Source organism: Branchiostoma belcheri, unplaced genomic scaffold (assembly GCF_001625305.1).
Source record: "Branchiostoma belcheri isolate BF01 breed outbred unplaced genomic scaffold, Haploidv18h27 scaffold53, whole genome shotgun sequence".
Taxonomy (NCBI): domain Eukaryota; kingdom Metazoa; phylum Chordata; class Leptocardii; order Amphioxiformes; family Branchiostomatidae; genus Branchiostoma; species Branchiostoma belcheri.
Window position 1 is genome coordinate 1598662 of NW_017804165.1, and position 12209 is coordinate 1610870.

The window sequence follows — 12209 nt, forward strand, 5'->3', positions numbered from 1 at the left end:
GAACAGGATACACAACATCCCAATGTTGAACCCAACACATGTGATGTAGAACCTGTGACCTTGCCTGGTGGTCAAAGTTCAAGGACCATTAGATATAGATTCTGCTCATGAACATATTCATGTGCAGGGAGTCGTCCTGCCGGTTCAGATAGGTCATTACTGGGGCAGGCTGACAGGCTGTACGCATGTGGTGGAACAGGTCTCTACTGGAGAACAGTTCAGCCATCGTGCACGGGGAAAAGGCACACATTCATTAACCTGGCAAAACCTTGTTTTGGGCATTTGGAAAATATTTGTTTGAGTAACGAATCCTGTTGGGCAGTTGTCCAATGTTATTGATACCTCTGATCCAGCATTACAATGTGGAAGAACAACAGGACAGGATACAGGGTAGGAACCTCCTTGGTTATACATGAGGGTATACATGTACGTAGTGTGCTGGTATTGTATGTTTGAAGCTCTTTCTACGCCACAGTTATGGTGCAACATTTGCACTTGTGGCCACATCAAACACTGCAATTGTGTTTTGATTACATTTTATGTGTTGTGTGCATGTGTAGGTACGTACTTGCATTGTTTACATGTAATGTTAGCTATATTTGCTGGTAGCTGATAGTAATCGTCAATGTATGTACACGTAATATACAACAGATCGCTGTTGTTTGGTCCCCTTCATGCAAAGTGGGACAAAGGCATGAATATCCTTGCTGTTTCTGTAACAGGATTTAGGATATACCCCTCTCCCAGCAAGTTGGGATATTTCAATGTTTCCCTTATGCACCAAGGCCTTGGCTGTTTTATTGTATAGCTGGTATAGTCACTAGGTCTGTGTATGAGGGTTCATAACCTACAATAGATAAGGCCACACCAATTTAATTTCTTGGTTAATGGATTTTTCTAAAAAAATAATGGAGCGGGCGGGCGAAAAAAATAAAAACAAGAAGCCATAGGCGACAATTCTCCGTGAAGTATTATATATTGCAACAAAAAGAAGTAGCCATTGGCGACAATTCTCTGTGAAGTGTGATAAATCGAACAAAGAAAAATTGTTTAAACGCGCGTCGGCTCAGTCATCTTAAGACGCAACAACCAATCAGAGATGCGAGATGCCTACACGTGACGCGGGAAGGGCGCGCGATGCCCGAAATATTTTTGCGTCAATATTCAGCGCCGTGATTCAAGAGATTAATACCCGGAAACAATTTTTTCTTGTTTTGAACGCATTAACATGCATTTACGCTAATCTAGTATGATTCAGGGTTACTTTTTTTTTAACCTGCCATGGCCAGATTATCTAAAGATGTGTGTATTGTGTGTACAATCTATAGAAAGAGAAATGTACATCAGGTCCGATCATCCGATTTTCACGTTTCGGTTTTTTGGACTCGGTTCATGAACGTATTTTGGTTTGGCTCCTGGAATGTGCAAAAAAATGACTCCCGGGACTGTCTACAGGGAACACTCGCACATTCGCGGTGTATCAGGACAGCGCGACTGGTCGTCATTAGCGCAGTAACAGTTGCATAAACGGACGAAACCATTTCAAAGAAATGGGGATGTTTCGAAAATAAGCATTTACTCCAATATCAAAACAGCTACGGTAAAAATAAAAGACGTGCATCATCCCGGACATAATGCAACACCACATGCGAAATTACACAGAAATGCGACGTACGGAAGAATGCGTTTTGGCTGCGAACATCTTCCAAAAAACTTGGCATCTCTTAACCATGGGCAAAAACATCTGGAACCACTTATAAAAACCACCCCGTATCTGCATGAACTTTTTTGAACCCCACTGCTATTCCAAACAACGCGTTTTTCTGGACCAATCCAATTCGCCTCGTAATTGTAGGGGTGCGTCTGCGATATTACATTGACCGCGAAAGCAGCAACGGCAAAAATACACATTCGTGCATCAACACGGGCATGCCCGCAGACGGCGTATAAAATTGCGTGCCGATTACACAAAGAGAACCCAGTGTTTTGACTGCGAACATGAAAAATCAGCCGATTACAACACTCCGTCCGGAGGTCCTGACCTCCTTCACGGAGTAATAAAAACAGGCCTAGGCATCCTATTATGGCCCAAAATGGTACGCTACTAAGATGGAATAACTGTAACAACTAGGATGAAAAGGACTGTTTTCAACTCTTCAGGGCAAAATATGAGTATTTTGCAGTTGATTCTGAATTTTTATTTTATTTGCAAATCAGAAAAAAATGAAGCGGGCGAATCCGTTAACCAAGAAATTAAATTGGTGTGGCCTAAGAGGTAATTGAAGTCATGGAAAGAATAGCAGTAAACTGAAGGTTACTAACAAAACAATGGCATAACCCTCCCAGTGTCAGAGTCAGTTAGGTTACCTTTGTGTAGCTTTAATTGATTTTGGCAATGTCAGGCTTACATAGAATGATAGTTCAGATGCCTGGCAGGGTGTCTATGCCCATAAAATAATCTTTCTGAAGGCTGTGACATGGTTTTTGCGTGCAGGGCTCAAAATTCTTTCTGTATATACGTGCAGCATGATATATTAGCTGCAGCAGACAAGTCCATAAAGCATTGAATTATGAAGTGAGTGGATATGTTACCTGCAGTAGACAAGTCCATAAAACTTTGAATTATGATTATGAAGCAAGTGAGTGGCTGGTACCATTTTCTAAAGATGGTTTGAATGGTCCTGACTTTGGAATTTTACTATGTCAGTACTTAACTAATTACTGTTTAATTGGGTTGTTTTGTTTTGTTTGACTTTATACACCTTGATTGACCTTTCCATATAACCCCTCTCAATGATTCAATAATTCATGAATGGTTCACCCAGACTTGTTTTACCAGCAGTCCTTGGGAGTGTGAGATGACCTTCAAATTCAACAACCTTCAGTTAATAGTAACTGTTACTGAGATTAGCCTCTGTCGTAACCTTCTGAGACAGAACTGTGTCCCAATGCAAATGAATAATTTGTTGATCAATTTTTGCTTTCGAAACAAAAGAACAGATGGTAACTGACTAACTGAATGTTACTTGTGTACAAGGCATTGAAATGACAAGGAAAAACAGATGTTGTTGTACCGAAAAAAAAAGACCAGATGGTCACTGTGTCCAAGGCATTGAAAAGAATGTGAACGTTCAGTAAAAAAAGGCTTGCAGGTGTGCTGCAAACAGATCCAGTCTCGTTAGCTGGATTCCAGGTGGTGTGGTCATAGTTTGGAACCACCAGATACCTGTCAAATCTGGTTGAGTGGGACTCAAGTGGAATATAAGACCACCAGTGTAAACATACTACCAACAGGAAAGCAGCTCTGCAACACACTATTCATGTCCAAATAAAACACTGACTAGAAGGAAAAGAAGTTTATTTGGAAGCCCTAAATTTCTCGAAAGTGGATTTATGGAGTTTTTCCACCTTTACGTATATTTCATCAAACCCGTGTAGAAATTTTGTACATGCCTTATCAGCACTCATTCTCTGAGATTTATAAGATACAACCCAAGTTGCAGGAAACTGAGTCTTTTTCATATTTTGACTTGTACACAACATGCAGAACGAAAGAAAAAAATTCATAAAATGTGATCCACAGCTGATAGACAAGATATATAGAGACTTACAGTAATTCATCGTTATGATGAACAGACAAATATAGGGAATGACAATTAAATAATAGGATGAGCAGCCCCAACTGGTAGAGATCTTCCTACAAAGCTCTATTGTACTCGTCATCTCAATTTTTTTAACGTAGATTTGATGATTCAAAATACACATTGAAATACTAATAGATAGGTTGAAAATAGGAAGCCATAACCTTGTCACCTGCACAATGCATTACCATTTTTCCCTCTGTACACAAGACAAGATTGGAGCTGATGGGTCCACAGAGAGAATGCTATTGTCATGCAAAGGTTGTAAGTAGATTATCCCGCCCCTTTGTTGTCTCATGCCCCTCTTTTCTCCATTAGACTGAACCAAAAATCTAGTGAGTTGTACACCTCTTCCAGCAAAAAGTGTCCCCTTAATATTTATAACTCTTAACTTCAATCACAACGTTCCTGTCAGTATCTGTTAACATTTTGTCGCAAACAGTACTACATGTGTGGAATAAACTTCTGAAGTAAGCAGGAAGGGAAAAGAATTCCAAACCTGTACCACCTATTTGTAAGTGGACTGGCCGAAGGGTCAGTGGTCATGTTCAGCAGGATTAGCAGGTCAGATGGGTCTAGCCCATTTTTATGCAAATGAGGGAGGTCAAGCTTGCAGCAGTTGTCTAAACAGTGGTCAACAGCATTCATTGATGTGGAGAGGGCAGGGCAGGCAGCATGAGAAAGAAGGGGACTCCCAAGTCCCTGGACAGGGAGGCTGCTGAAGGACTTCAGGAGGAAGAAAGGGGTCAGGAGGGCACAGCGTCATTGACCAAGAGTGAAGGGGTGTTTTTTACAGAGGAAAACCCTTGGTCTCTCCTATTGTTCAAGAACATTCTTTTGGTAAGTCTAAGTTCAGTGTATACAAGAGCACACAATGGTGGTGGGACAGTGGGATGGGCAAGTGGTCTGTTTTTCTATACTGAACTTGGGGTGTGATCTTCGTGTTGTTGCAGACTATTTGTATGATTGGTCCACATGATAGGGAAAACAAAAATGGCCACTATATTTTGCTGATGAGGACAGGCTAGTTGGTTGCTACAAAGGAACCCCTATAAACCCACCAGGCTTAGAGAGGATTAAAGCCAAGGGAAGGGCAAAGTATGGATTACATATTTCTTTACCACTGTGAAGACAAAGGTGTGTCTTCACCAACCTCGTCTGTTTGCGTTTTATCCATTTTCGCTCCTAGTTGCTGTTTGAGAATGACTATGCTCTGTTACAAATTACCAATGAATTCATTGACCTTTAGGCACATGAGATACAGCAACAGTGTCGAAGTGTTTTTCTGGCGTAGGTGTGGGCAGAATTGTCTTCACTGACCTACTTAACTGGTATGCCATGTGGAATTGGCATGTGCTATCTATCCCCTGTACCTGGTATAACCACCTTTGTACTGAGTACGGAGAACCGACCCAACAGGTGACTCTTTATGTAATTACACACACCTGGGTCAGGTCATCGGGGCCCTTCAGTTAACTAGTTCTCTCTCAATGGGAACCAGTGGGAACAAAAACCCAGCTTTTCTATGTTTTGTGTTTCTTGAGGTTTTTAGAATAAGATTATATTACAGATTACTTTCAATGTGGGAAGTTTCTTGTGTTTTTGTGTGTGTGTGTGTCGGCAGTTGGTTGACCAACACTTGCTTCAGAGTACAGCCTCGTGTTGCTTTAGGTCAATAACCCTGCCTTTGTAGTGAGCAGTGCAAATATTTGGTTCAGGTCAAAGGTTAATTGCCCTTTCCTGTTAATAGGAACAGGTTAGTGTTTAACATTTGTATTCGAGAAGTTAAGTTGAAAATCTGTAACAATCGTTCAAATTTTAAATGTTGACATGAACTTTAACTGTTACATGTAATACTATACTACTATTACTTGGGCCCTTGGCCCCATATGGGGCATAGGTCTACACTATAGCGACTGTGGCAGACAAATTTCGTTTATCAATGTTAGACCACTCAGCTTCCTTGTCAAAATCCTATGCTGAGAAAAATACAACTAATGCACTTTGTAGGCTAATCTTATAGAAGTGTTAACCCTGTGGTTTATTTCGTGTCTGGTTCACAGCAGTGTTTTAAGGGTAACAGTGAAACATTTTGAATCATCTATCACTCAAGAACACACATCTTCTTGTAGTTTTGTTTTGCTGCGGTCTCAACTGCAAAGTTTCTCCTTCCAGGCAATGGGGAATACACACGGACAGCTGAAGTCCTCCCGATTCGAGGCAGCGCTGCACAACTCCATAGAGCAGTCCCTACGGTCCCAGGATGTGGCTCCACGTCCTGTCTTCTCCCAGCTTTACCTAGACAAGCAGCAAGGCCATGTACGCCAGCCTGGACCAGAAAATATAGGTCAGTTGTGCAAATACTTTGAACGATGTAAGATTTGTATAACATGGTTAATGTTTACTACTGAGCTTGTGCTTTCCTCCAGATATCAACTTCATTTGAATTAGTAAAGAACAGACTGTAAAGATGGTGATTACTTTTTCACTTAAGAGCCCAGAGTAGCAATTGTGACACTTAATGATACTTAGTAATCACCAGGCTACATTTTTTATTTGATCAGATGTATTATGATCCACATGTATATGAAAAGGCAACATCACAAAACTCTGTCTGAACTTTTCTTATTATTATCATCAATGATATTTAGAGGTATATCGGTACTGGTCCCTTCCATTATTCACCAACAAACAGGTCATTAAATTTTGATGTTTTTCTTACATAACAATTACAGTTCACAAGATACAGTTCTGTCTGATTTAGTATTTGATGGTTCAACTTTTTCAACCCACAGACGTGAAGCCCAACATAAAAGAGTTAGAAGCTGCTCCGAGGGACAGACACAGCAGCACCAGCAGCACTAGTGGTTACCGAGGAAACCCCCCCGTGGAGCAGCCCAGTGTGGACCAGTCCTACGAGGAGGAGGATAAGGAGGACCCCCCTGGCAGCCCCCAGCAGCCCTACAGGTTCCCCACCCCCCCAGAGGGGGCGTGTCAGACACCAGGTGAGAAGGGGGTCTCGTGTGTACGGCCAGTCTTTGTGTAACCATAAGAACTTCTTGACTTGTGATGACATATTTACATGAAAATCTATGGGTTCAGTATATCAAAGAGAAACATCCTGTAGGAAAATATTTACTGTAACTAGAAAGGCCGACATTTGCTTGGGAGCAAATACAGCATATTTCAGTCCATCTCCCTCCCACGCAAAAGTGGACTATTCCAAACTTACCCCAGTGCAAAACTGGCAAAGGTTCTCAAATAAATGAATTAAATAGTAGCTACATGTATATGAGACCAAAGATGCAACAACAAGTACTTTGAATCTCGAAAGCTTTACTAATCTTATTACAGGTATGCAAAAACTAACAATCATGAGATTTGATACATTTTGAAGGTCTTAGGCACATAAAATTGAATGTGTGTGTCATTACGCACCACTTAGGTGCAATGTGACCTCAGGTAACCCGCAATGGAACACGTGTTCCATGGATGGAACCGGCCATTCTTTAGATAGAACATGGAACGGGTACAGCACTTTTGGCCCTTTTTTTGCTGAAAATAGCCATTAAAGTCCCCCTAATGAGTCATTTGGAAGTGGTGTATGCCAAATATGTGACTGCTATTCTGTAGACACATGTTCAAGGTACCCTTATACCGAATTTCAGATCATTTGGTTGTAAAACCAGGGCTCAGGATCCAAAAATCCATTTTTTGGCGAAAAATGCCCCAAAAAACCTTCATAAAAATTTTTCAAAGGCATGTATCAAAAAAATGAAAAAAACGCCTGGGGGTATTGGCCCACTCTACCTCCATGCCAAATTTCAAGTCATTTGGCTGAATGATGGTGGAGTTGAATCCCTTTGACTGTTTGGCAGGAGGAGAAGAAGAAACATGAGAGAACACAATATATTTCATCCATACCATGGTATGGACTGAAATATAACTAGTATTAGAAAGTTTAAAGAGCAGAGTTCCACCCTATGTGCAGTTTGTATATCCTGTTTACATATTTCTCTATATATATATCCTAGTTCACCGGCTGGACTCAAGGTTATGTTTGAATTGAACACTGTGGTTGAATGAATTTCAGTGTGCATAGTGAATTTTTTTTCACAACCAGTTGTTTAAAAATAAAAAACGATACATTTTTCTTCCTCTGCACAGGCAACAAGCATTTTCGATTGTAAAATTGTATGAGAATAGTTTGCATGCAGTTTTTTCAATGACAATTTCGACCTTTGATATTCAGGGTACTGCCAGGCAGGAAAGGACATCCGTCTGACATCCCTGAGAGAAGTGAAGCTCACCTTGCCAGAAGGTTTTGTTCTTGTTGGTGGGAAGAGTCCAAACCTCCCCGATAACATCCTGGTAGCAGCTGTGGATGCCAGGTTCCTCCCCAATCCTAAAACCAACCTGGCATTGCTGGGTAAGATAACATCTTTGCCTCTGTTTGTTGATGTTTTATCGATGTCCAATATTGAAATTCTTTTGTGGTTGTTGACACTATATCTTGTTTTTGTCAGGAGAGGGCATAATTCCTGAATGTAGCGCCTATCAATTCTTCTTCAATTTCTTAGGTACAGATTCCATTTAGAAAAAAAAAAGGTTTTCATTCAACTTCTAGGAATACAAACACAAGAGTATCATGTTTCTTTCCCGCCTATGTTTGAATGATATATTTGTCTCTCCTATGTACAGGTTTCAGTGGGAACTGTATTGGGTGTGGGGAGCAGGGTTTCCGCTACTTCACAGAATTCTCTGCACATATCAACCTGCGACTGACTACACAACCCAAGAAGCAGAAGCACCTCAAGTATTACATAGTGCGGAACAACCTGGGTCTACTAGTCAGGGGACCTCTGGTGCCATGGAAAGGTATAGGTCCCATACAACTTCCCTTCTTTATATATGTACATTTCTTGGGACCTATAATCCTCAAAAGTTTATTTCTGTCCATTGACTAAAGCTATTGGTACACCTAAGAGTTTATTCGCCACTTTTCAACTCTTTTGGACAACAGTAACCAGACTTTTGACCAGTATACATACCAAGGCAGCCATTCTGGCAGCTTGGTGTGATCTGTATGTTGACGCTGATACTAGTATATTACTTCTAGTATTTTCTTTTTATACTCTGGTCATTTCTTTTCTGGCCATTATATAGAATGATGTGTTACACTGTCCCTTCTCATTCATTACTCTCCTCTACTTACCAGTGGTGTCCCCGGAGGTGCGTAAGCGAGGGTTCCCCATGGCGCCCCAGGTGGTGTCCCCACTCCTGTCCGCAGGAGAGAAGATGTTGGCAGGGGCAGCCTCCTCACAAGCAGGTCAGTTGGGCCAAGCTCTCTGCACTATTTCTCTGTATCCTAATTTGTATAGAATATTTAAACATATACATATTCCATTTAGGTAGGACTGTAGGGACTTAAGTGGACCAGAAACAAAGATTTGTCTGGTTTAAGTTAGAAAAGATGATGTTTGGGAAAAAAAGATTAGTGTAACAATCGTTGCATTTCCATCTCCTCCAGCTCAAGGTGCCCAGCAGGCCACCATCAGTTACCATGCCAACCGTGTCCCAGCATCCCTCCTGGCAGCTCAGCAGCAGCACCCCTCCCCCCAGCCGCGCCCTTCTACCATCAAGTATGGAGGAGGAGGCAGCCCTCCCCTGCCCAATGGACCCAGCCCGCCTGACGGGTCCGCACAGCCGCCCAAGAAGAGACATAAGGGGTGGGGACCAGGAAGACCAGGTACAGGCAGTGCTACCTTCTCTCATGGATCTATTTATGTTAAAAGTATTGACGTCAGTGTCTACACTATGAGGATTTCTTGTGCACTAACAGATTTAGCTTTAAGTCTTCTTCAGTCATATTCAGTCATCAATAATAAAAAACAAATATTCATTCATTTATTTCTAACTAAATCAGCAATGAGATGGAAAGACAGCTTTAAGGTTATCCTGTGTGGTATACACCAAACTGAATATTTGTATGAGAAGAGAGACCACGTCTATTTGCTGTTGTCATAGCGATTGCCTCTTGTTTGCTCCCCAGACACCATGTCTAACCTGAACTTGGTCATGCCCCCCCACCCTGCCATGCAAGCCGAGTCCGTGTTCATCCAGCCGGGGCTGCTCAACATCTGCTGCACCAAGCCCGTCGTCCTGGCCTGCCATGGCAACCTGCCCTATCTCCATGGCAACGTCAACGACGTGGTGGTCAGCACCCTGCTGGTGGACTGCTACAAGCCCGTCCAGATGCCGCCCAAGCTGCTGGAGGGGCTGGGTCTGACCAACGCCCCGCCGCTGAGTGTGGAGACCATGGCCCTGCTGACTGTGCAGTATCTGGTGCAGCTGGGTGAGTCTTGGTTTGGTTTTTCTTTTAATGCCCACGATCATGATAATGATCGTTCTGGCATACTCATTTTCACCTGAGTGAAGTGAGGAAAGTTGTGTAAAGTGCCTTTCCCAAGCGCACAAGGTTGGTGACATGGCAGGATTCGAACCCGGGACCTCTTGGTTCTGAGCTGAATGCTCTGCCGTTATGCCACAAAACCCCACGGTGGCAGTGTGTTGTCATGGGGATATCATACGGGCTGGTGCACTTCGATGGCATTGTGGAGAGGACTTGTCTAATTGTGTGTGCACATCAATATTCATTGATTTGCTTATATGCCAAAGGCCAGATTTGACTCTGATATGGAAGCACAAGTTTACTTGCTTGGCTTAGAAAATTCTATAGGAGTAGTTTGCCTTGAAATTAAGTGGAAGAAGATATTCTGTATTGTGTCAAAATAAATGTTTCTGTCGTCATTAACCTCGCAGGTCTACCAAGATTGGTTTTGAAAATTCTATTATAATGTTCATTCTTGTGAATTTTGTATACTTCCTCAATGTGTGTTATGTTGTATCACACAGGAAATGAGAAGGTCCCTCTGCGCGAGGAGTTTGACGCCATCTTGCTGCAGGCTCGACAGGAGTCGGCCATCAAGGACAAGAACATGCAGCAGCACGCCCAGTTCCTGTCTGTCGCCCCCGCACAGCTGCCATGGCTCGCGAAGGTGGCTGCAAGCGCTTCCAACGGACTTGTCAGGTACAGTACAAGTTTTAAAGCACAACTGATACAGGCGTTTCTGTATAGTACCCTGTTATAATGTGGACTCAAAATGTTGTTCTGGTTGGCGAAGTGTTGGATAGCACTTCCGATGTCAACTTCTTGTGTGTAATATGAGAAATGTACAGAGTATTTTTCAGTATTTTGAAAAAGGATAGTGTAAAGGATGATGTATTCAGTTGGTCTGTATCATTTTGAATGTTTGTTTTTGTTTTTAACCAAAATAATCACTGACATGTTCTCTCATGTTTCCCCAGGATTGTGAACGCTCAAGCCTCGCTAGCAGAGGGCATCTCAGAGACCCTGCAGATGATCTGCATGCCTCAGCCCTACACCAGATACCCCTCCTTTGTGGTGGTGATCCACGTCTCCCGCCACAGGGGCACGGAATTCTGCGTTCTCGTCACAGGTCAGCAGCTTGTGATTTCAACTAGATACGAAGAGAAAATGTTTGCTTCAGTTGTATACTAGTAGTGAGACTTCTTTCCTGGCTTAAGATTGTGTTTTGTAGTGACAAACTGACAATGACCTTGAACTGTTCTTTATTCTACAGGCGTGCACCAGGCACGAGTGGTGGCAGAGAGCATGTTGTCAGCCAGTGATTGTTTCAAGGAGATCAGCTACGAGATCATCACTGGCAAATTCAACCTACTTACCTCACACTTCAAGGAGCCTAGCACTGGTCAGTACCATATTGTTTCCTTTGTTCTTTTTGTGTTTAAGCCATAAAAACTGTTGGGAAATCAAACCTGAATTAGTTAACTGTACTTTGATATATTACACCATGTCTGTAGACTCATGGTTGTGGCTGATTACATGTATATCGTACCCAGACCATTCATGTATATTTCCAGTTGCTGTCTAAAGCTATCTAATGAAGAGTGCACTACTGTATTTTACAAAGTTTGAAGTATTTTCATTCCATTCCATCATGTGTAATGCTCACTGTGTTGTCCTTGCAGCCGTGTCGGTTCCAGTGAAGAAGCACGCAGCCCACGCTCCAGGCAACAGTGAGCTGGACAAGCTGCTGGATGACTTTGCGGGTACGCTGACGGGGGAGGTCATGGTGCCGTACCACGGCGGGGAGATGCACAGGGTCAGGGAGGACGTGGCCAAGGACATGTTCCCTGACAAACACCCAGGTTTGTTTGTGTGTGCATTGTGTTGTCCAAATGGTGTTGTCAGGAGGTAAATTTGCAGGAGGTAAAGTTTTGTTAGAGTCCTATCTCCATTCCAAAAACCCTATGAAACAGTTGTGCAAGCACCACAGCAGAGAGCTGGTCCACTGTTAGTGTTAGTAGTTAGTAGTGTGTGTTCAACTGTCACACTCCTGAAAGAGCTGAATGAGCTAGCTAGGCAGAGAAAATTTACTCTTATAAATAGACTTATTAACATAGTCAAGTAAGTCAACATACCTTACATACCTAACATACAGTGTGTAACAACACACCAGATCG

At 42.4% G+C, this 12209-nt stretch overlaps 1 protein-coding gene across 5 annotated transcripts in view; it reads left to right on the forward strand.

Annotated features, from left to right (window-relative positions):
• The window catches only part of LOC109480926 (GREB1-like protein), a 47841-nt gene that overhangs the window by 23957 nt on the left and 11675 nt on the right, over positions 1–12209 (forward strand). For 3 of the 5 annotated variants that reach the window (XM_019783310.1, XM_019783311.1, XM_019783312.1), the window contains exons 3-13: positions 5817–5988; positions 6437–6646; positions 7894–8070; positions 8343–8519; positions 8860–8970; positions 9172–9390; positions 9694–9996; positions 10557–10731; positions 11010–11161; positions 11306–11434; positions 11715–11894. In XM_019783310.1, coding sequence (XP_019638869.1) covers positions 5817–5988; positions 6437–6646; positions 7894–8070; positions 8343–8519; positions 8860–8970; positions 9172–9390; positions 9694–9996; positions 10557–10731; positions 11010–11161; positions 11306–11434; positions 11715–11894 — 2005 coding nt within the window. Of the gene's footprint in view, positions 1–4237; positions 4482–5816; positions 5989–6436; positions 6647–7893; positions 8071–8342; positions 8520–8859; positions 8971–9171; positions 9391–9693; positions 9997–10556; positions 10732–11009; positions 11162–11305; positions 11435–11714; positions 11895–12209 lie in introns of those variants that run through there. The other 2 variants (XM_019783307.1, XM_019783309.1) reach the window with 2 other exon arrangements.